This window comes from Macrosteles quadrilineatus, unplaced genomic scaffold (assembly GCF_028750875.1).
Source record: "Macrosteles quadrilineatus isolate MER2022 unplaced genomic scaffold, UCM_ALF_1.0 Scaffold_1__1_contigs__length_201487025, whole genome shotgun sequence".
Classification (NCBI taxonomy): Eukaryota; Metazoa; Arthropoda; class Insecta; order Hemiptera; family Cicadellidae; genus Macrosteles; species Macrosteles quadrilineatus.
In genome coordinates, this window is record NW_026542594.1 from 99,606,706 (window position 1) to 99,632,690 (window position 25,985).

A 25,985-nucleotide genomic window follows, 5' to 3' on the forward strand; every position below is an offset into this window, starting at 1 on the left:
GCAGCCTTGCCTCATTTTTTGTAAACGTTGAAAGAAGCATTTTAAATCCTAATTGGATTTTCCTGAGAAAATTTGTATTTCGCTACTTACACAGCTCATTTGAAAATTTAAAAATTTAATATTGGCCTTAGGAGATGATAAGTAGGCCTAACTACCGTACAGTATGTTGGTTGAAACAAAATAGAAAGGAATAAACGGTATCAGCTTTCTGACACATACTTTCTCCCATAAGTTTGTCAAAAACCTTTATCATGTGTAAGCGGTGAGAGTAAATATACGGAAATGGGATTTGTAAGATTTTCTTCAGAATTTAAAGGACTATAACATACTAAATTGTTATCAAAATCGTTCGAGCCAATATTGGGAAAATATGATTTTCCGTTATTTTATGGGGTTTTATGGGAAAATAACATAATTTACAATAACTTTTGAACCGTAATTTTTACAGAGATGGGATTTGTACCATTTTGTTCAGAATATAAAGGACTATAACATACTAAATTTTTATCGAAATCGTTCAGGCCATTTTTGGGAAAATCTTTTTTTTTCCGTCATTTTATGGGGTTTTATGGTAAAATACCCATTAAAAATAAAAATTTCTAAGAAATGAGAAAAACTATCAAAATTGTAAGGACCATAACCTACTATGTTAAATAAAAACAGATTTTTTTTCTAAAATCCTATTTTTCGTTATTTTATAGGGTTATTATGGGAAAATAACATAATTTACCATAACTTTTGAACCGTAATTTTTACAGAAATAGGATTTGTACCATTTTGTTCAGAATTTAAAGGGCTACAACATACTAAATTTTTATCAAAATCGTTCGGGCCATTTTTGAGAAAATACGATTTTTCCGGTTTTTTATGGGTTTTTATGGGAAAATCCCCATTAAAAATCAAAATTTCAAAAAAATGAAAAAAACGCCTGGAGATACCATGGATTAGAACCTACATACCAAATTTCATCGAAATCGGACCACAGGTGTAGTCTCTAGCTCTGTACACATCCAGACACACAGACACACAGACACACACACACACACACAGACATCACTTCGAAAACCACTTTTTTGGGTCCAGGGGGACCCAAAACGAATATATCCACTCAAAACTCAAACTCGAAAATTTTGACGAAAACAATACTTTCTCCATATACTATGGTATAGGGGGAGAAAGTAAAAATTGAACAAAAGAATTGTCTCTACTAACATGTGTTTATAGGCTAACTTAACAAGCCATCCACAGTAGGCCTATAGCCTAGGCCTACTAGCAAAAATTTAAATAGGCTAGGCCTAGCCTATTCCAGATAAAGTAGGCCTATGTTAAGGGCGCGCTCTACCTGTCCGCTGCGCGCTAAAGCAAAGGGGTAGACTTCCCGTATCTGTTGGCAAAAACAACAGAATGAAAATATCGATTGATATATTGATTGTTCGATATCTCGTTTGGTTAAGACCAAACAATATATCGAATGAAACAATCGAATAATCGATATTTTCATTCAGTTGTTTTTGAAAAACAGATACGGAAGTCTACCCAAGCAAGGGTTTAGCGGTTTCGATCTTAACCGAATGAAAATATGTTAAGCTTAATGTACCCTAACTTAAATTTATTCATTTCTTATTTTTGTAGGCTTGTATTGTTTTAAATTGTTTGGTAGGCTAATAACTTAGTAAAATTTTAGTTGGGAAATGAGGTAGGTACCCTAAATACTAAATAAGGTATTATTTCAGGTACAGTTTCTTAACTGGGCTACGCTAATATCGATTGAAACTATCGATTCGATTAGTAAGAAACCTTCATGCCATTTTCTCACCATCAGCAAGTTTGGTTGGTTAACTTAGGTTAGGTTATGATAGTTTAATTTTATAAAATATATAGGTATTATAAACACAGAGGATACGCGTCCGGTAACCAGACGTGGATTAGGCGTCCGGTAGTGACGTCACCGGGTTGTGGGGTCCCGGAACGCCATTACCACAACGATACGATGTTCGACCAGCGTTGTTCGTGGTGTAGTGGATAGAGTGCTGGGCTGATATCCAAGAGGTCCCTGGTTCGAAACCCATTGGTTTCTTTAACTTTTTGTCACAGATTTTGCTTTGAATGTAATTTCTTCTTAACTGTACATCTTTTGTTAGAATTTTTTGCATTTATAATTTTATGTTATGAAGAGAATTGAACCTTCATTTGATTTTTTCATTATCAGCAAGTTTGGTTGATTAGGTTAGGTAATGACAGTAACTGCCAGACGCCTAATCCACGTCCGGTTACCGGACGCTTATCCTCTGCGTATTATAAAATATCGATTATTAATCAGCTTAGCCCAGTTAAGAAACTGTAACTTACCCCAATAGCCATAAATTTGAATCAACATCCTTCAACTAAAAGTGTTGAAGAAACTAGGTAAACTTAAGGCTATTTATGTGACTTTTATGTTAAGGTAAGTTATGCTACCTAGCCCATGCCTGATAGTAGGCTAGATTTTTTTTGTGTTTTAAAAGTTTTATTGCTATACCTTTTATGCCCAAAAATTAACACTTGCTATTAACTTGCTAATAAATTAACTTGCTATCAATAACAATATGATTTTGCTATATTTAAAAATAAACTTACGCTTAGTAATCGGCGATACGTTGAATATATGCAAAGAACACAACACATCATAAATTCAATATCAACTTGTTAACTGAACCTCAAACAAAAAACAAACTATTAAATAGTAGCACTGTAGTGTAGCAGTAGCTGGCTGCACTAAAGAAGCAGCTAACAGAACAGCTAGGCCTAGCAGCGAGCAATTAATTAGCTGTTAGCGTTAGCAGAACAGCAGCTGAGCAGACGCATTAACATTGCAACAGTAGGGTAGGCTGTAGAGACATCTCATTGACTGTGACTCTCAAGGTTGACTAGGAGCATTGAGTATATACATACTACTCACGGCCACCTTTAACTCTAGGCCGCGACCTGGTAGAATTGGCAACGTTGCAAGTAAGGTTGTTTAGTGTCAGACGTACCATAAGATAGGGTCGCTGTCAAGGCGCCAGGATGTCAAACCACCACCTCGGTATTTTGGTCAGAGGCGTCAACCCACCACCACAAAAAAAAACAGAGGTGGCGGGTTGACGTGCACACTCACGTCAATGAGCCACCACGACAACGTGCCCCACGGAATCCCGCCACCACCAGTTTTTATCATAGGTGGCGGGTTGTCTTGAAGCATAGATTAAACATACTCCCTAAGGAGTATGTTTAATCTTATGTATGTGTTTAACTTAAGTTTGTTAAGTATGTGTTTTAACTTAGGGAGTATGTTTAAGCTATGCTTGAAGCTCCATGTTAGTCAACCCGCCACCTCACACGTATGCGGCAACGTGCCACCCCGACCACTCACCACCATGAACACTGGCAGTTAACCAGTTGGTATTGTATTCTGTAGAATTAAATATAGGCCTACTGTACTTTGATTCATTTATTTTAAATTTACTATTGTAAATTAAATTAAATCAGAAATTTTTATTTATCTTATTTTATTTTACTAATAGTGGGGGAGCTACGTATACCAAAACTGCAAATTGTGATAAGAAAACCCCTTTTGGTATGAATGTAGGTTATGGTCCGACAACTAAAATAAGATGGGGAGGCATTGCCTAAAGTTGTTATAATCCAAAATGGCGGCCATTTTTCAAAATGGCTGCCCGTATTTGTGTTTACTTAGTTATCCACTGATAAAAACTTGAAAATGGCATTAACACTATTAAACATTGGTATAATCTTAATCTGGAGATTCCGGCCTTTAATTTACTACCAAGATTGCAATACATTACAATTATATCATCTCTATAATTTAAGGCTGAAAATGTACTCGTTTTCAGCCAATTCTGAAGGTCACCAAAAAGCTGTTTATTTTAAGAGTTAAGTTTTTCACCTACAACGTGTTTTTCACCTTTGCCTACATCCATTTTGAGACATAAGGAAATAAAAATAATGCGAAATCACTGGAAAGAGAGTTTCTTCTTCTTCCTTGAGATATTTTTCCATAAAATATAAGAGGGTAAAAAGTCAACAAAATTATGACAGTTTCAATTATTTTTCTTTACCTGGTTGGCAATGCTAAATAGACAAATATTGCCAAACAGCTGATTCTACTGGTCATTGTTGTGTTTATTATTATGTGTCGCTCTCGTTCTGAGTATAGTTTTATAGGAAAACCTGTACAAATTTGGCCGTCACACCGGGCCTAACACGGTGCCAGTTCTGGGGGTTTAATTTTTTTCTGATTCGAGTGAATGAAGATTGGATTCTAAAAATGGTGAGGTTACACTTAGTTCCTCAGATTGACTTGGGAGGATATTAACCAAAAGCTGTTGATCGGACTATTTTTATACTGTGCCAAAATACGAATAATGATAGTTTGCTTTGTTATGCAAATAATAAAAATGTAAATGCTTGTAGCACTGGATATGTAACACTTGTCAAAAACTCTCAGAACTTCATGATGATATAAATGGTTTACCCGCCGATATTGATATAAATGTTTTCAATGAAAATTCGTGTGGAATAAAATGAATCAGAAATACCCCCGCCGCAGCAAACCTGCAGAGTAAGCGAATTTCCATTTGCCTGAGTGGATTTTCAATTAAATGTATATTTAATTAACATTAGGTTTTATGAGTACCTAGGCTTGCTGCTACAGGGAAAGTAAAAAAGTGGGTTTTTTTAGTAAAATGTTAAACTTAGTATAAAATAAGTAAATTTACCAAGTTCGATCAAAATGTATACTGTACATAAACAAGCAAACTACAACATTTTACAACATTCTCCATAAGAACAACATAGGAATTTTAAAATAACAATTTTTGGAATTTTTTCCGTAACCAATAATTGTACAAAAACACTTTGATATACGGAATTTTTGGTTTTTTAAGCTCTTTAAAAAGGTCTGGATAGAAATTGGGAAATTTTGTGTTTAGGGGGTTAAAATTAGAAAAACCAATTTTTACCCCAGAAAACCCCCGTAAAACCCTGTTCCCACGGTCCGATCATGCTGGTTTGCGAACTCATTCTAGTTTATCCCGCATTACACCTTCAAACCAAATTTCATCAAAACCGGTCAAATATTACTCAATTTATCGCGTTCACGGACACACACACACACACAAATATATACATATATATTAAAATGTCAACGAATGGTGTTTTTGGCCTCTGGGGACATTTAAATGAAAAAGTAAATCGGTCCCGGGCCTAGGTCCTACCATGCCAACTACGGTAATAGCTACTTCCCTATAGGAAAATTAGCTAAAAATGGTGTTGGTAGAAATATTCTGCAACTTATAAAATATAGCGTGTTTTTTATTTGGTGATACAAATGTTCTGTAAATAAATTTACGTTTAATACATTATTACTCAACTTATTCACTTAGCTTATACCTAAAAACTTAAAAAAAAAATATCAGAAACACCATTTTGCATGATGTATATCAAAAGAAAATATATAAAACCCAAAATACGGGCAGCCATTTTGAAAAATCGCCACCATTTTGTATTATAGCAACTGTCGGTGCCTCCCCATCTCATTTGCATTGCCTAACCTTAAACTACATTCCCACCAAAGGGCATTCTCTTATCACAATTTGCAGTTTTCTTATGGTTTGTTTACTTTAGCTCCCCCACTATAATATTGGTGTGGAAGTTTAAGTGTATGTTTGTTTGAAGTAAAATCACGCATTAACTATTGGTCGCGGATTGGGCTGAAAATTGGTATGGTTATAGCTCACATTCCCGAATCCCGATTAACATATAGACCTAGGCTATTCTTATCGAAAAAGCCCTTTCGGGCTCCACCCCATTGGCTCTTGAGTTTCTTATGTTAACCTTATTCATATTTAAAATGAATTAAAGAACAGTTACTGTGTCAGCTGTTTCAACTACACAAACAAGTTGGTTCTATGATATTACTAGCAGAGTACCCGTCCTTCGTATGGGGTTGGCATATAAGTATAAATGTTTATTGCAGTTATGGGAGAGGGCACCGGTTTAAGAAAATTTGGTCTTTAAATTTATACGGTATCCTGTAGTGTAGCACACATCTACCATACTGTAGCCCTAATGTTCTACCACTGCACCTAAACCATCGAAAAAATTTCTCATTGTGTACCACAACTCTTTGTTGCTAGTTGGCTTAAATTAGATTTGGTCATAAATGCAAAAAACATAATACTGCTCTGCATCCTGTTGGTAAGCCTTATAACTTTATAATGCTATTTAATATAGACCCCAACTTGTGCAGTTGAAACGGCTGACAAAATTCTTTAATTTCTTTTAATATGAATACTCATAAGGTTAACATAAGAAACTCAAGAGCCAGAGCCATTGGGGTGGAGCCTGAAAGGATTTTTGAGGTGAAAATATGTCTATGTTAATCGGGAATGTCAGCTATCATCATACCAAATTTGAACCTTGTCGGTTTAGTATTTTTCGCGTTTACTTTTCTCAAATATCCATCCATCCATCCAAACTTTCTAACTTATAATTACTTATTATTCTTATTTAATATGGAATACGGACTGACTCCGCCTGCCTCTTAATTCTAGCGCTCTCCCGTTGTTGTACAACTTTCCACACGCCTACGATTTGACGCAAGGAATCGCCTTACGTTAAATATATAAATTGTTTTTTTTCATCACTCCGTAACGAAAGTAACTATTTTCGATAACAGCTGACAGTCGTTTCCCAAGCTCTGATTTAGGGCGAGGGAAAATCGATCAGCTGATTTTCCCTCGCTCTAAATTTACTTTCCCTCGCTCTCAATTAGTTCTCCATTTATTCACTACGTGCACTAGTGTTTTGTTATGGTTTAATTTAATGATTTGAATCAGCTGTATGTATTGTTCAAGGTTGTTTTATTCTTTTATTTTTACATTTAAACAAAATGTATTGAGAAATATACGTAGGTTTCCTTTTAGAATATTTTATTTTATTTTATTTTGATGTTCAATAAAATTAATTGAGAAATAAAATAGTTGTAATATTACTAAGGTCTGCTATTCTGTGTTCTTGTATTTTTGCGTCGTGATGAAAATAATCGTCCATAACTCGTACCGAAAGTTATTATCCGGCACTTGCTCCATTATTCCCGGCATTCCCGCCCTCGGCTTCGCCTCGTACGTGAAAATAAATAGCTCTCACGTAATAGCCCTGTGCGCGAACTTGAGCGCGCGACGGAAAATGGCACTTTCGGTCCTAGGAGATTCCTAAGTGTTCAGGTTGGTTGATTATTAACATATTTGTGGCAGGGGTGCCCATCCCCCCCTAGACTCATGACGCACCCCCCCCCCAATTGAGCAACAGCCCCCCCCCTTAAATGATGTACACAACCAATGAGAAACATTATTCCCCCGCCCAGCACTATTTGTAAAACTATAAAAGAAGTTTTATAATTTTTTTTAGATATTTAAAATTCAAACCCAGTTAATATATGTCAATAACGTTATAGTTTTGTCTGTACATTGTTCAGAATTATACATATTTTGGGTTATTTATGTTTTATACATTGAAGAAGCTGAAACATGTCTTATATCCATTTATGTCCGTCTGTCACGGCCCAGAAGGTTTTATGCAGCCTACTCATGGCCTAACTAGAGTACCGATTATGATTCTAATGGTTTAATTGTATCCACAGGATTGGCGAGAGAGTCCTTAGAGCCATTAAAATATGGCCTCACTATTTTGGAAATAAAATAACGGACGATCAAAAATACAATTTTGTGTGATTTTTATAGTTTATTTTCTCCATGTTTACTACATACGTCATTTTTTATGAAATACTAATAATCTGTTAAGAGAACACGTCATATATGAAATTACGAACAGCTGTTTTGATAAAGATTCCTTTTCCTAGCTGTCACTGATATGTTTACATAAATGTTCTTTAATAATACTGTGTAGGCCCTATAACCATTTCCGATCACGTTTGTAAGCAAATCCAAAACCAAGTGAGATTAATAACCGTGTGGCTTTGGGTTACATAACGGGTTTGATTTATCACGAGTACTAATATGTAACTGTAAATTAAATTAAATAACTAGCCATCATCCAGGTCGGGAACCGGAGATTCTGTGTGTATCAAGTTGTACTTGAATTTTGATTATAGGGAAAAGAACGTGAATCAGTGTTGTACAGGACTGGAAAAATTATCTTTCTATATAAATAAAATTAGAGTTTTATAAGTCACCTCAATTTAAGGAATTTTTTATTGCCAGAATATCCATAACGAACTGTCAGCGTCTTTCTCGATATAACGATCCCCTCTCCCTCCCTTTAGAAACATCACAGCTCCTTTGATGAAAATGAAATGGAAACAACGCTTGCGCCAACAATCGTCTGCTCCGTTATACACTTCTGTCTGCTGTGCGCTATGTTACAACAGATTTCAGATACAACAGCTGGGGAATGATGACGATATAATGCTTAGTACACTGTGATTGAGTGATAACCATGGTAACTTTAGTAAGGCTGTGATTGGCCAATGAGTAGGCCTAAATATGGCGACTTGTTGAATTTGTGTATGAATTGAAGAGAAACCTATTAACACGTTGAGTGCGGGCATCATCAATAGATGATGTCCGACACTAGCACTGGTGGCGGACATCAGCTAAAGCTGACGTCATGCCACTCTCTCCACATTAGTTTAGTGTGAGCTCAGCCTTTGCCGGGGAACGTTATAATCGTTGCCAGCCTGTAGCTTAGATTATGTAGCTTTAGTCTGGTGTAGGTTGGTACTAAAATTTCCCGTAAAATCCCGTCTAGCAATACTTTTGTCCCGGTTCCGGCAATTTTCTCTTTTCGAGCCACTTTACAAAGACACTGGCTACGAATCCAGGCAGTGCTGCTACCTTTGGGTGTTTCGGTGAACTACTTACACTCTCGGGCTAACACAGCACAATCACCGCTGCTCTTTTTTTATTCGTCAGACTGAAATATTTGAATGCCAATTGCGTTCACCGATTCAGTTGCGCTGCGGGGCTTCGCCCGGGCCTCGCCGCCATTATCGAGCGCCTGTTTGAAGGTATTCCGCACTGAACGTATGAACAGAAGAACAAAGAAATAGAATAACAAGATTGTTCTCGTTACATTCTTTTTTAAGAGTGTTTTAACTATCTCTAAATATAATTTTACACTTTTTTATTACTTATCTATAAATTCCTATGCTGTGATACAGCACCTATCGGTAGCCTATCTGTCTATCATGAGCAGTACCTTATAACACTTTCTAAAGGTTCCTTTAATATTTACGTTATTTATAGCAATGTAATGTTTATGGCTAGTGATTAGTTGAGTTTGAGTTAGATACAATTTTAAACGTTGCCGTTTGTACAAATGAACCAAGATAAATGATTTGAAATTTACAATAATAATGATTGTGCAATATTGAATTTTGTTTATAAAAATGTAAATCGTGACTTAATGGATGTTTACAGCGTTTTAATGAGTTTTTCATCTGTTTTTATACTATATTGGATTAACCGTATTTTGTATCCCCCCCTCTCCATATTAACTCAGGTAATCGAGTATACACAATAGTGTTAAGTATTGTAGCCTATGCTACTTGCTACTTGATTGTATTTTAACGAGCTTTATGTCAACGAAGCGTTTTGCTGTGCTTAAGTCGCGGTCTTGTAGCTGGACGTGTCTGTACCACGCGTTATCTTTTATCTATCACAGCAATTGAGCCATCCCGTGCGCTCCCTCTCTTAGATCTCACGTCTTGCTAATCTTAAATAATAACTTTCTACACGAATCCTAAACAATCCTAAAATCCTATTTTAACTAATTTAATTCAATAATATAACTATTGTCATTAATTATCCACTTTCTATCTGGCAATTTCGTAATGTATTTTGGATTGTCGTCACGTTGAACACTGTTGCAATTAACATAAGCCCCCCCCCATTTGAATTTTTGAGCCCCCCCCCAAGAATTTCAATGACGCAGTGAGTCCAAGTTCTAGTGGCGACTAACACTAATAGGGGTGGAAGGTTTGTGGAGTGGAAACAGCTGTCAGTTGTTTACATTCGATACTAAACAGACAAAACGTTGTTGTTAATGAATGTGCCATAGTCCATAATCCCTTATTTGTGCCTAAAAGTTAAAACGTGCCACAGTGCATAATTTCATCTAACCCAACCCAACCTTGATATCAATGTTTAAATCGCATTAAGTCAGAAAAGGCATGTGAGGAAGATAGGTCGGACTTTATGCGGACTCGTTACTGTATTAAGTCCTTTGAAGTGAGGTTAGATTAGGTAAGTTAAAGGTTAAGTTAATATGAACCGACTCATTAATTTATGCAACTTCCAGACTGTTTTTGCACAATTAAATAGTGGGTGAAACCTTGAAACACAATAACATAACGATATAAAAAATGCGCAAGCCTACCTAACATTTTTACATTTTCAATTCAATACAGACGATTGTTTGATTCCAGTTCTCCGCAAAAAAAAAAAAATCATATGATCTTGACTTGAAGGATCAGCAGCTGTTTTTCCGTTATCTTATCTGTTGACTCTATGACTGTTTGTTTGTGCAATTAATTGTGCCGTGCGTGTGTTTGTGTGTAGTAGGTTAGGGCAGTGAGTTTTTGTTGGGGTAGGATTTGATAATATGAGTGGTTATTATTTTTAATTTCTCATAATTCATAAATTCAATATAACATAAGAGACTATGATGCCTGCTAAACCTCGGTAAGTTTATTAGTTTGCCCCAAGAATTAAAATTCGCTTTACAGTATAGCCTAGATAATATTTTTATAATAGGCCTTTTAATTTTAAAAATGTTGGCCTAGAGTCTATCTTTGTTTTTATATGCACCTAATTAAATTAATTATTTATCCTCAAGTACTATGACAAATGATTGCCAATGAAAATGTGTGAAAATGCCAATGAAAATAGTGTGTGATTTTTTGAAGTTTAATAAAATAGGCTAAAATAAAGTCGAAAAATATTCAACAATTTAACTTAGCCTTACGTAACATAACTGCACCAGAGGATTCAAACCAATAATTAATAATCGTCTTTTGGATAACTTACTTGAGTATTACCTATCTTTATTGTAAGTTATAGATTATAGACTTTGGCTGCACTTTAGTTTAAACTTACGTCCTACACTCATTCAAATTAAGAATATATTCTATATCGATTAGGCCTATATAATTTGGGGCAATTCGGTTACTGGTAGTTTATAGGTTAGGTTAACCTTACCAACCAAACTTGATATAGGTACCGCTATCGAATTAAATAATCGATAAATCAATTGATATATTAATTTGAATGAGTGTAGGATGTAGGCTACAAACTAAAGTGCAGCCTAGACATTTCCTTGTGTAGCACAAATTCATCAGGTACCGTACCGGTAAGTTTAACACAGTTTTAAAATGCAACTTTTTAGACTGATGGAAATCTCTTTCAGGTTTGGGGAGGTGACTCTAACCATTAACAAAAGGAAGTTCAAAGGTAATTACTCTAAGACCTATAAAAGCTAAGTTCAGTTTCTACTTGTATAGGCCTAAATTAATCGTATTTCCTTTATTATTGTACTTTTAGCGAATTTCCCAAATAGGGAATAAGCTATTACATACTGTACCGTAGTACTCATGGTAAGACCTGGATGCGGGACCGATTTTTTTTCGTTTTGAGGTCCCTAGAGGCCAAAAACACCATCCGTTCAAATTCATATATATATATAATTACCTATATATTTATAAATATATTTATATACTAGCAGAGTACCCGTCCCTCGTACGGGGTTGGAATATAAGTATAAAATGCTTATTGCAGTTATACTCAAGCTTTGCGTTTGCAATTAGGGAGGACACAGATTGATGAAATTTGCTTTTTTTAAATTTACAGCATTCTATAGTATTACACATCTACCATAGCCATAATGTTCTACCACTTCACCTAAACAATAGAGAAAAATAAATTAACAACAATTCGGAAAATATCACAAATTATTCATGAAATGAAAAACATAAACATAACTGTAAACAACCCTACTTTGACAGTTCTCATTGCGAATCACAGTTTTTTGTTGTTGCTTAGTTCAAATTAGCTGTTTTCATAAATACAAAAAAATATACATAGTGCTGCACCCTGTTGGTTAATCTTTTATCTTTTTAATGCTTTTCCGTATCATAGAACCAACTTTTTTAGTTGAAACAGCTGACTAAATTCTTTAATTCCCTTTAAATATGAATACTCATAAGGTTAACATGGGGAATTACAGAGCCACTGGGGCGGAGCCCAAAAGGATTTTTGAGATAAGAATATGCCTATATATGCTACCTATGTTAATCGGGAATGTAAGCTATCATCATGCCAAACTTCAGCCCAATCCGTCCAGTGGTTTATGCGTGATTGAACTTCAAACACACAAACAAAAAAACAAACAAACAAACACACAAACTTTCACATTTATAATATTAGTAAGATAAGATAAAAATATATATGTGTCCGTTAGCACTATAACTCGAGCAAAAATGATCCGATTTTGATGAAATTTGGTATAAACGTGTTTAAACCTACATTTATTCGAACAAGTTTGCGAACCAGCATGATCGGACTATGGGAACGGGGTTTACGGGGGGTTTTATGCCCGGGGTAAAAATAGGGTTTTCCCATTTTTTACCCAAAAAACATAAAATTTTGCAATTTCTTTCTAAACCATTTTGTAGAGCTTAAAAAAAACAAATAATTTAGTATATTGAAGCGTTATTATGTGCCTAATGGTTACGGAGAAAATTTTAAAAAAATGTAAATTTAAAATTCCCATGTCATTCTTATGGCGAACAAGTAAACTGTTGTAGTTTGCTTGTTTATGAACATATTTTGATCAAATTTGGAAAATGTTTTTATTTCTTACTAACCATTAACATTTTACAAAAAAAAAACAAAAAAAAAACAGTTTTACCCTCTGTTTTCTGTTATGTATTGTAAGTTTATATATTGAAATAAATAGTTAAATAAATGTAAGTTGAAAATGAGGCTTATTTTGTCACTAGTTTATCTATATATTAATTTGAAACTGTTTTTCTTTGTCATAGCTATTTTGAGAGAATGGCTGGGTGTAGAAAGTCGGTAGAGGTGTCTAAAGAAAGGTCTTGGTCTGTAGATGAGCCATCAAAAGAGAAACGTGGTAAATTCCCTTCGGGCTCTGCCCCAGTGGCCTTTAAAGTCCCATCCCATGTTATTCTTATGGAGGAAAACGGGGTTTTTGTCATAGCTAATTTGAGAGAATGGCTGGGCGTAGAAACTTGGTAGGGGTCTCTAAAGAAAGGTCTTGGTCTGTAGACGAGCCATCAAAAGAGGAAAGAGGTTAATTCCCTTGGGGCTCTGTCCCAGATGCCTTTAAAGTTGCCTCTTCAGATTTGTTTACATTACGACCATATGCATAATTCTACACTACTTTTTAATGCAACAGCTGTTAATATTTAGATTGTGATTTATTGAATTTGTCAAAATGAAATACAGTATTAGTACGGTGCAATTAGACCTAAACCGGGACATCAAAAAAAAGTTTCAAACCAGTGCCAAATTGTTGAGTACACTTCCCTCAATATGTAAAAAAAAGTTACACTGATTTGAGTGTCGGGTTTGGGGGGGAGAGGTTGAAAATGGGGTGAAAATAGGACTTTTTTTACTTTTTCGCAAATACCTAAAAAACGGTGTGTTTTTCTTAGAATATAATGAATTACAAAAATAATCTACATTAAATTTCGAACAAAATGATACCATACAATACCTATCTACTATGAACGGTTCAGGTAATATTGAGGGGTAAATGTGATTTTTTTCCTAAAATTCTAAAAATGTTGTTTTTTAAATGGAGGAAACCCATGGACACCCATAAAAAAATTTCTAATGAGTGCCAAATTGTTCAATAAACCTCCCTTAATATGTATAAAAAAGTTACACGGATTTGAGTGATGGATTTGGGAAGGAGGGTTAAAAGAAAAGGGGGGGTGGATGGGACTTTTTTTTACTTTTTTGCAAATACCTCAAAAACGGTGCGTTTTTCTCGAAATATAACAAATTACAAATATAATCTACATTAAATTTCGAACAAAATGATACCATACAATACCTATCTACTATGAACGGTTCAGGTAATATTGAGGGGTAAATGTGATTTTTTTTCTTAAAATTCTAAAAAAGTTGTTTTTTAAATGGAGGAAACCCATGGACACCCATAAAAAAAATTTCTAATGAGTGCCAAATTGTTCAATAAACCTCCCTTAATATGTATAAAAAAGTTACACGGATTTGAGTGACGGATTTGGGAAGGAGGGTTAAAAGAAAAGGGGGGGGGGTGGATGGGACTTTTTTTTACCTTTTTGCAAATACCTCAAAAACGGTGCATTTTTCTCTAAATATAACAAATTACAAATATAATCTACATTAAATATCGAACAAAATGATACCGTACAATACCTATCTACTATGAACGGTTCAGGTAATATTGAGGGGTAAATGTGATTTTTTTCTTAAAATTCTAAAAAAGTTGTTTTTTAAATGGAGGAAACCCATGGACACCCATAAAAAAAGTTTCTAATGAGTGCCAAATTGTTTAATAAACCTCCCTTAATATGTATAAAAAAGTTACACGGATTTGAGTGTCGGATTTGGGAAGGAGGGTTAAAAGAAAAGGGGGGGGAATGGGACTTTTTTTGCTATTTTCCAAATATCTCGAAAACGGTGCGTTTTTCTTAAAGTATAATGAATTACAAAAATAATCTATATTAAATTTCAAAAAAGATGATGCCATACAATACCTATCTACTATGAACGGTTCAGGTAATATTGAGGGGTAAATGTGATTTCTTTCTTAAAATTCTAAAAAAAAGTTGGTTTTTATCTGGAGGAAACCCATGAACACCCATAAAAAAAGTTTCTATTAAGTGCCAAATTGTTCAATAACCCTCCCTTAATATGTGTAAAAAAGTTACACTGATTTTCGTGCCGGTCTTGGGTAGGAGGGTGTGAAAACGGGGTTGGGAATTTCATTCATAAGTAATTTTGTAAATTTTGTTAAGTAACACTTTTTTTTCCATTTTATCACAAATATAACTACAATATAAATAAATATGACTTACCTACCTAAAAAAGACAAACCTACCTAGATACGAGAACACGGTGAACTTTCTACTGTTTGAATTCTTAAGAAGATGGAATAAAAAATAACTGAAGTTACAACGATTTTTAGTTGTAAAATTATTGTGATTAAGGCTACGCTATTCAGGGTTGCCTCATTTTACAAATAAAAATCGTAATATTTATTTATTTTTTATTATTTTAAAAGCTAAATAAAAGACATTTTTTCATAAAATTAGCCATTTCTAGCAATTTCAATTTTAAAAAATTAAATGGCCGCCATTTTAAAATTTTTATTGGATTAAGATATTTTTTTTCTAACGTGGGTCTATTTTACCTCAACATACATACCAAGTTTGTTAATGATCGGTTAAAAAATTCAGAGATGAAATAATGTTTTTGTGAAAAAAACAAAATGGCAAATATCTGGTTAACGAAGCGATTTTGAAAAAAAATACTCTTGATTTTCTTTTTATTTTCACCCATAGAACCATTTCCTGGGGTTTGGCTGTTTACTTACAGGACTCCCTGTATACAGGATGTCTCACCTAAAGTGAACCAACGGCTAACTTTTTTTTATCATGGGTTATACAGTTAGTTGACTTCTTATGGGACACTCCCCTTTATTTTTTTAGATGATTTGGAATGGTTCCCAATTTTAAAAATATGTTCGCCATTTTCCAATATGGCCGACAACTTTGTTATTTCTTATGGAACACCCTGTAGTTTATGATTGTTTTAGTATATAAATCCAATTTAAATACATTTTTAATTTTGACATTTTCTCTTAAAAGCTACTCGTTTAGGAGTTACAGCATGTTACACTTATGGAAAAAGGCTTGTTGTGTACATTCCGCATCCTGTAGCTCATAAACGAGTAAGTTAATAGAGAAAATGCACAGAACAAAAACTTTTTTATGGGTATCCATAGTTTTCCTGCATTTAAAAAACAACTTTTTAGAATTAAAAAGAAAAATCACATTTACCCCTCAATATCTCCTAACACGTTCATGGTAGATAGGTATTGTATGGCATCATCTTGTTTGAAATTTAATATAGATTATTTTTGTAATTCATTATATTTTAAGAAAAACGCACCGTTTTCGAGATATTTGTAAAATAGCAAAAAAAGTCCCATTCCCCCCCCCTTTTCTTTTAACCCTCCTTACCAAATCCGACACTCAAATCCGTGTAACTTTTTTATACATATTAAGGGAGGTTAATTGAACAATTTGGCACTCATTAGAAACTTTTTTTATGGGTGTCCATGGGTTTCCTCCATTTAAAAAAAAACTTTTTTTTTAGAATTTTAAGAAAAAAATCACATTTACCCCTCAATATTACTTGAACCGTTCATAGTAGATAGGTATTGTATGGTATCATTTTGTTCGAAATTTAATGTAGATTATATTTGTAATTTGTTATATTTAGAGAAAAACGCACCGTTTTTGAGGTATTTGCCAAAAAGTAAAAAAAAGTCCCATCCACCCCCCCTTTTCTTTTAACCCTCCTTCCCAAATCCGACACTCAAATCCGTGTAACCTTTTTATACATATTAAGGGAGGTTTATTGAACAATTTGGCACTCATTAGAAACTTTTTTTATAGGTGACCATGGGTTTCCTCCATTTAAAAAACAACTTTTTTAGAATTTTAAGAAAAAAATCACATTTACCCCTCTATATTACCTGAACCGTTCATAGTAGATAGGTATTGTATGGTATCATTTTGTTCGAAATTTAATGTAGATTATTTTTGTAATTTATTATATTTTAAGAAAAACGCACCGTTTTTGAGGTATTTGCGAAAAAGTAAAAAAAGTCCTATTTTCACCCCATTTTCACCCCCTCCCCCCCAAACCCGATACTCAAATCAGTGTAACTTTTTTTTTTACATATTGAGGGAAGTGTAATCAACAATTTGGCACTGGTTTGAAACTTTTTTTTTGGATGTCCCGGTTTGCTCTTTTTTTAAGCTAATTGCACTGTACTATATTTGCAATGGATTTTTCTGATTTGAAAATTGATTTTCTTCTGCATCGTGTCATGTTTTGCAATATAATGTTCTATTACCAAATCAGTGGAAAATCCTAATATCACAGTAACCTTTACAATTATTTCTTATGGAGTTAACTTATATCTATTGTATGGGTTGGTTTCTGCCTTTTTTACCACTTCTTGGAGATTTTACGTACACGTGATATTCTTTGGCATATTGCATCTGTAGACGAAACTTGGGTTGGTGTAATAATTACAATGGAAAAGAGCGATAAATCCTGGACAATTTGATATAGGCTAAAAATAAAACTGAATTAACACTGTGCTACATTTCTTGAGCAATCATTGAAATAACCGATTTGCAAACAATGGAAACATAGAAAAAGACATAGAACACAACCAAGTAGAAGAAATAGAACTAATGTTTTTTTTACACTAAAAATACTATAAAAACAAGATCAGCTTTTTGAAAAAAGATAAGATATTTGAAAAAGATTTTGATTATATCTAACTGTTGTGTAGATCGTGAGTATTTCCATATCCTTTGAGTCGCCTGTAATGCTTCGCAATCGCTCGAATTCGAGCAACAGGTACACTAGTTTACATTAATTGAATCACATTTTTGAAAATAACATATGATTAAATTATTAAACGCATAGCATTTGAAACATACAACAGTTTCTTCCCCACTAAATTTGATTCATAAGTCCGGTCTTTTCCGTTGCTTTCTTGTTCTGGCTGATTTGCGAGGAACATCTGTTGAAGCATTGTCATCTGTTTCAGGATTATTATGTTCACTGGGTTGAAGCCTGATTTCTGCATTTTCAAGTTGATCATTGTTATCTTCTCTGCGTTGAAGCCTGATTTCTATATTTTCCATATCATTGTCCTTGAATGTCACGTTCTGTTGTTGCGAACTGGTATTTTCTTTAGGAGATAAGCTGGAGTGTGTTTTGTCTGTTGTTTCTGGCACTGATGTTCTCTTCAACTGATCGATGTGTCTCTTGCCAATGTAACCGTTGTCCAGTTTGACTTTGTAGTGCAGAGCTCCAAGTTGAAAAATAACTTTTCTGAACTTTCAGCCGTCTAAGGAACTTACTAATATTCTCTCCCCCACTTTAAATGAGCGGCTTACTTCTACTTGTTGAAAACCTGGATGTAATGATGTATTTTTCTTAGGAGGTTTGAGAGCATCTAGTTTTGTTCTGATCTTTCGATTCAAATACAGTTCAGCCAGTGATTGTCCGCATTGTAGAAGTACAGCTCGGTAGCGAAACAGTATGTCTTGAATTTGTGATTTAATATTCTTTTGATGATCTTCAGCACAATTTTTCAAAGATGTCTTTAACGTTTGCACATAGCGTTCCGCCAACCCATTGGTTGCTGGGTGTCCTGGGACGATAAATTTTTGAAATATGCCTCTTTGTTGGCATTTCTGTTATGTATTGTAAATTTATATATTTGGAAATAAATAGTTAAATAAATGTAAGTTGAAAATGAGCCTTATTTTGTCACTAGTTTATTTACATTTATTGAATCACATTTTTGAAAATAACATAGGCCTATGATTAAATTATTCAATGCATAGCATTTGAAACATAGAGATACAACACCCTCCCTGATGCAGCAAACCTAAGTTCTTGTTAAACTAATTCTATTTAAATAGGAAATAAATGTTATATTTTTAAGTAGGTAGACATTTTAGTGTAAATCCAATCAGGCAAATTGAAATTCGCTTAGTCTGCAGGTTTGCTGAGGCGGGGGTATTTACTAATAAAGAAGTCTTTCAATTATCATATTATTTCTTAAAACTTAACTTACCTATGCCACTTTCCACAAAAGTACAATTGACTTTTGCTTTGTATAGAAATGGTTAAAATGTCAATTCAAATAGCCTAAATGAGCAAGGTTTTGAAAAGAGTTGGGTAAATATGTTATAGGTGCCACCAAAAGAGTTTTTCCTACAGTCACCCGACAAAGTTGGCTTCCTTGTACTGTTTATAGCACAGAAAGCTGCTAATTGCTGCATATTTATACTTTGTCTTACGGTTTATACTTTGTCGTATGGTTTATACTTTGTTGTACGGTTTATACTTTGTCGTACGGTTTATACTTTGTTGTACGGTTTATACTTTGTCGTACGGTTTATACTTTGGCACACATCAGGATTCCAACGAAACAACACAAAACAGCGTGGTTCTATTATGCACGTAATCCGTGTACGCTTGGAAATAGGTTTTCAACACTTAAAGATAATAATACTATGAGCAGCTGATTGACTATTATAACTACGATTTAACCTGTCATTTCGTGTTTATAGTTTCGGTATTTCTGAACTTTCTGGACTTTTCTTTTAAATGTTTTTAAAACATTCCTACGATCTTAATAAACAAGAAAATACCTTTAAAGCATTTTTTTAGGCGCGGAAACCACTTAAAATTACAAAAACATACGGAACTATATTCTCAAGTCGCAGAGCACATTTCTTGCCGAGGAAAAATACCGGAGTGATACAGACGGGGTACTACTTTCTCTAGGGCACCTATTTGTGTTGCCAGCTGAACCTTATTTATATGCTTTATAGTGACTGTAGGAAAAATATAATGTGTAACACGAGTGCAAAAGGCCTTTGCTGCACTCGAGATCATTCCGCACTCGCCACATTGCTCTCGTGTGCAGCAAAGTGCCACTTTGCCCACTAGTTAAACAAATAACTATTTAATTTTAATGTCTAACTTTTCTAGTTTTTACCTCCTGAATCCAAACTGAACTTATACTACTTATGTTATAAGTTATAGCATTTTTTGCCTTATCTATCAAAATTAGACTATTTTAAGCACCTTTGGCACATTTGGGGTGGAAAATACTATTTCACCCTCGACGTTTGAACATCGTGAAAAGCACTAAAAATTAATCATTTTTGGGGCTTGAAAATTCTTTTTATGTGTTTTTCTTATTGTTTTATCAATTTTAAAATAAAATGATATAGTATTGCATTGTCATCCATTTGTGAGCTAAGTTTCAAGTCTCTAGCTCAACAGGAAGTTAGTTTAAAATCGATATAAAAATTTGTACCGGACAAGAAAGCGAGCTAATAAAGAAAATGCCTGATGTCTGGTTCGGTGTACGTACACCGATCCAGATGGCGAACACAGTATCCCTGACACACTATCGAACATGCTCCCTTCTCCCTTCTCCCTGCTCGGTTTGGGGTTTTGATCGGGGAAAAGATCGATAGTGTGTCACTGTCTTAACCCACAGTTAATTCCACTTGTATTTTTACATCGATATCTTGGGAAATATTCGTCAGCAGTGAAAAATATTAAGGTAGCCTATTTGGATTCAGGAGGTAAAAAACAATAACGTAACATATCAAAATTAAAAATTCGTTCGGAGGGACCTATCATACTAATATTATAAATGAGAAAGTTTGGATGTATGTGCTTTTAACTCAAAAGCAAGAGTGTAACTTAGCATAAGAGCTTTGATCGCTCTGCTCAAAAACTTTATCTCAATTAACTTATCTGTTAGGCCTATACAAAAATATTAAAAGACAGTTCTTTTACAGTTTGTGGCGACCTTCCCCCAAGCACCAGTCTGAGCAGCTTCATCCGCAGTCATGCTCATCTCAGTGGTACGAAGACCATGTGTGAGGAAGGAGGCTGCGGCTCATGTGTGGTTGCTGTTAGAAGAGTCCACTCTGTTACTGGTCAAGATGTTGTTTATGCTATCAATTCTGTAGGTTACACTTCTCTTAACTGTATTAGAAAAAAATATAGGCCTATAGAAGGTTCTATATCCAACATTACTAATTTAGGACAGATGAAATTTCAAATTTCAAGTCTCTCTCTTTAAAAAGAAGTACATTTACATTATTTAAACTATCCCTTGCAATTTTAAAACAACTAAAACAATAGAACCCAAAAAAATGTTTATGTTTTTACTATAAAAGTAAAACAGACCTATATTTCCTGACATTATTGCAGAACAGCATTTAACACAAATAAGAATAGTTTGACATTAACAGTAAAAGGCTAGAAAGGAAATTAAGGCAAGCAAAAACTGAGCCGGTACAGTACAGAGATTAACTGTAACGTTAAAATGTAGTAGCAGGTAAAAGGATCCTAAATTCACAGCATATGAATCCCAAGTCCGTCGTGTTATTGGCTGCTCACAATGGCTCCCAGTGTGTGCCTTCTCTTACCACTATGTGATGTTATATAGTGCCTGGTGCCTGTATTGAGTTGTCATGGCTGGGATGTGATGACAGTAGAAGGTATCGGCAGCCAACACTCAGGCTACCACCCACTGCAGGTGTTACTGGCCGCTCACAATGGCTCCCAGTGTGGCTACTGCTCTCCTGGAATGGTCGTCAACATGTATAGGTAAGACTACTACTGTTTAGGGCCAGATGTCCCATAGGCTAACATGACAGACAGGTGGTGCCCTCTCATTTGTGTGTTATTCATATTGTTAACTAGCACTACTGACAGTGTTGCCACTTCGAACGCCGTGGCCTGGAGTTAAAGGTACATTTAATTTGAGGTTTTTTGGGATGTAAGGTTTCAGAACAATTCTCTATTTCAGCGTAAGTTCAATACTCATGCAATCATTTTTTAAATTTTTGACAAGCTTTCTAATTTCAAAGTCATAGAAGACTTTTTTGACTACAAACTGTAAACTTATATCACCATCTAGGTTACCTGCTGCCTCTTTCTTGACAGGGAAATGGAATGAGTGCCAACCTATTTTTTGTGTGGGTGTCATAAACTATCAGGTAGGGCCGAGTGCCAGTTGACTCTCCAGAGCATAAGAGTGATTCAGTGAAGGGGTATTTTTTTTTCCTCGGACGCTAGGCATAAGCCTGGGATTGTTTTTTCACATTACTTCAGGCTACACCTAGGGGTTGTGGCATTTTCACCTGGATAAAATCCATTGTTGATTTGGTGAAATTTGAACCTGGGACCTCAGGGACTGAAGTCTCGTGCTCCAAACACTAGACCAGCTCGCTCCCTCCAGGGAAGGGGTATTAGTGGAGGGAGGTGTAATGAGCAGGTTGTAACGGAGACCGGTTATAGTTTCTTAACTGCACTACCCTAATAACTATTAAAAATAGGCACTGATTCAATTAGTAAACCTTCATTCACTTTTAGCGAATTTCCCATATAGGGAATAAGCTATTACCGTAGTACTCATGGTAAGATCTGGACCCGGGACCAATTTAATTTTTCGTTTTGAGGTCCCTAGAGACCAAAAACACCATCCGTTCAAATTCATATATATATGTGTGTGTGGTGTGTGTCGTTAGCGCAATGACTCGAGCAAAAATGATCCGATTTTGATGAAATTTGGTACAAACTTGTTAACCTACGTTTATTCGAACGAGTTCGAGAACCAGCATAATTGGACCATAGGAACGGGGGTTTTCCCCAATTTTTTCCCTAAAAACAAAAAATTTTGCAATTTCTTTTTGAACCGTTTTCAGGGTGGCTAGTGACCTGGAAAACCTGGAAATTTCAGGGAATATTAAATATCTGGAAAAGTCAGGGAATTTTGTCATAAGTCAGGGAAAATTTTAAAATGTTTAAAATAATTATAATAATTGTTAGGAAAGGTCGATCTGGCGAGAGTACGTATGCCGTGTGGGTGAAAACTAAGAAATATGTCTGTACAAATAAATGTTGTGTTTTTGTACAAATTAAATTTTGTTATAAACTGCGTATCATCTTATCAAACTCAGTTTAATTTTATTAAACTTAACTTTTAATTTTATTAAGGCAAGTTGCAAAGTTTGAATATAAGCTAGCCTGTATCTATAGATTTTATGTATTTTTTTCATGTAAGCAAACATAAGCTATCTGTCAGATAAAGATTAGTCCTTTTGAAGAATTAGTATAAAAATTTTAATTTTGAATTTGTCGATCAGGGAAAGTAAAAAAAATCATGGAATTGTCAGGGAATTTTTCAATGTGGTTTCACTAGCCACCCTGGTTTTGTAGAGCTTAAAAAAAAATAATTTAGTATATTGGAGCGCTGTTGTATGCCTAACGGTCACGGAGAAAATTCAAAAATAGTGTAATTTAAAATTCCCATGTTATTCTTATGGAGAAAATGAAAACTCTTGTAGTTTACTTGTTTATAGATATACATCGATAAAATTTGCAAATATGTTTATCCTATACCATTGCCGTAGGTCAAAAAACACTTTTACCCTCCAGGTAGCAGCAAACCTAAGCACTCGTTAAATCTAATGTTATTTAAATTGGGAATAAATATGTCTTATTTATGGAAATATTTTAGTAAAAGTGTAATCGGGCAAGTTGAAATTCGCTTAGTCTGCAGGTTTGCTGCGGCGGGGGTATTATTTTCATAATCAGCAAGTTTGGTTAGGTTAGGAAGTCAACATAGTTTCATTTTATCCCTCAAACAAGTTTTGTTCATCCAGCCCCCCCGCCCCCTGTTTGACCTTTCCACCCCCATACACGCCGCACCGTGAAACTGGTCACTAAAACCTGGCTGGCACTCGCACCGCCAAGCCTCAGACTATAAAATGACCCTCATCAAAGTCTTTAGGCAACTGGCACTCGTCTTGACACTATATTGCAGCACACTCCATCCCATAGGTGGGAGGCCCATGGGCAGTTCAGAAGAAGAAGGGGCACTGCCACTATTATCATGTCAGTGGCAGCCACCTTTGTTGCTGTTTTTGGTCTTAGTTTTCACAATTTGCTAGTGCTACAGTAGGTAGCCATGATGCCGCCACAGCATTGACCAAATAAATATTTGCCAGGAGCACACAGGTGATTTTGAGTCTAGCAACAGTTGCCCAATTAATAAGGGGACTGCTGTGCAACTAGAGGTCTCAATCCCGGGATCCCGGCCGATTTTTGATACCTAGAAACCCCGGGATTGGTGAGTTTTAATCCCGGGATTAACGGAATTGCAAAACGTATGTTTATATTCATTTTTTGTGAATTTTAGGACGATACCTATATATATGAAATGAAATGGTATATGTAATGATCTATTTTGATTGGAAAATTTAATTATCATTAAACTCAATAGGCAAACTAATGTAAATATATGTTTCAGTTTGTAGACGATTTGGATTTACTTTCTGTAAATGTCATTACATTATTTAGAACTTAATTAATTACAATAGGCCTATAAGTTATTTTGAGTTTTACTTTTGACATTAAACGTAAACAACGCAATTCGTGTAGCAAACATAGCATTGCAATCAGAAATTGAAGTATTTGAAGCCATAAAATATACACAATTTTAATCTCATTATTAAGATTGCTTATATTTAATGTCTATAAATTTATCTTCGTATTTGGTTATTAGTGTGGTGATTAAATTTCTTACAAACCTAAACTATGTTTTTCATACACACGCTACTACATAAGCAGATAGTTTATTGTTTTACAGTATCTTATATTGTTTTATTGCTGTCAGTCGAAATAACATTTTTACGCTGCTAACTTACTCGTGATTCTTCCCATTTATCTTTTTATCTTAGCTATCTTTAATCCATCTATTAGCGTGACGTATAGGCTACATTTGAGTACGGTTGCTCGTGATTTTTTGTAAATGTATTTATTATATTCTAAAGTGACATATCAACATTTATACACTGTAAATAAAAAATACGGGCGATGAAAGTTCCGCGTGGTAATATTTATTTACTTATAAAAGGGAAACATTGCACAGTGTAACACTGGTAAGGCCAGTTTAAAACATTTAAGTACTCAATGAGGGGACTTCTTGCTCATTTAAAATGGCTAAAAAGTTAAAAAATCATATAATCCCGGGATTGGATTGAAGGCCCGAGATTCAGACCCATATGTGCAACTCACTTGTTGAGCCTCTGAAGTCTAGCAACAACTGCGCAGGAGTGCGCACACAGGCAACTGTTTAAATCATAAGACGGACATTAAGTTACAGTATGGATCTCAATGATACACCTTTCGCACGCGAAAAAAGAAGAGGATTATATTGTTCCAATATTTTGTAACTGCCAAGGACACCTCCTCTCAGAACTTATTCTTTAAATTAATTTTAAAATAGTCTTTTAAAAATAAAGGCGGCCTCTTCCCAACTTCATTAATTATTTGTTGAACAGTTTTAACACGCAAACTTAAAAATGTACCTTTTCCAAACAAACTTAACACAAACACAAGTGACAGTTCCCACGAGAACCCGACTGAGACTGAGCGACACGGTGACATTAGTCGTATGTGTGCGCGTCTAGACTTATTTCAATGGATACCAAGCCTCGAGCGACAGTCACACAACAATTGAGTCACTGAGCTCTCTCTGGCAAATTGGGTCCTGGAACAACAGTTGCAACAGACTCTCCCTCGACTGTTTCCTTGGTGTGCGCACTTAAATTCAAAACAATGGTGAACATTTTGGTCGACAAACTGTCGCTAGACTCAAAGTTGCCTGTGTGCGCCTGGCCTTATACCTGCCAGGAGCTGGGCTTGTAATTGACAATTTCCAATCCCTGTTGCGAGTCCCATGCCTCTCTTGAAATAAAGTTATTCTCGCTTGTTTGTTTAAAAAAGGGTAAATGTTACAGGTGTTACAAATCCTGTAGTAAAACAGTCAACAAATTAAAATTTAGAAAATAAAAGTTGATACAAAGGTTGGCATCATGAACATGAAATAAAAACTTTGGAAAATATTATCAACGATAGTAAAGTAAAGATTTACAAGGTTAAGTTACAAGAAAAAAGTTGAAAATTTAAGATTGACTATTTAAGATTGACATTTGAGATTAACTACTAAATATATGACTTGATTTTTTTTACATCTTTATAAATTTTACATCGTTATAT

At 34.8% G+C, this 25,985-nt stretch overlaps 2 protein-coding genes across 4 annotated transcripts in view; one reads left to right on the top strand and one right to left on the bottom strand.

Moving 5' to 3' along the window:
* The window catches only part of LOC128995580 (trafficking kinesin-binding protein milt), a 205,844-nt gene extending 203,089 nt beyond the window's left edge, over positions 1-2,755 (bottom strand). For both annotated transcript variants that reach the window (XM_054420688.1, XM_054420625.1), the window contains exon 1: positions 2,617-2,755. The gene's annotated coding sequence lies outside the window, so the exon portion shown is untranslated. The remainder of the gene's footprint in view (positions 1-2,616) is intronic.
* A 7,854-nt stretch (positions 2,756-10,609) lies between these two features.
* The window catches only part of LOC128996166 (xanthine dehydrogenase-like), a 111,877-nt gene continuing 96,501 nt past the window's right edge, over positions 10,610-25,985 (top strand). For both annotated transcript variants that reach the window (XM_054421418.1, XM_054421339.1), the window contains exons 1-4: positions 10,610-10,742; positions 11,467-11,510; positions 20,711-20,880; positions 21,367-21,527. In XM_054421418.1, coding sequence (XP_054277393.1) covers positions 10,723-10,742; positions 11,467-11,510; positions 20,711-20,880; positions 21,367-21,527 — 395 coding nt within the window. In that variant the 5' untranslated portion in view covers positions 10,610-10,722. The remainder of the gene's footprint in view (positions 10,743-11,466; positions 11,511-20,710; positions 20,881-21,366; positions 21,528-25,985) is intronic.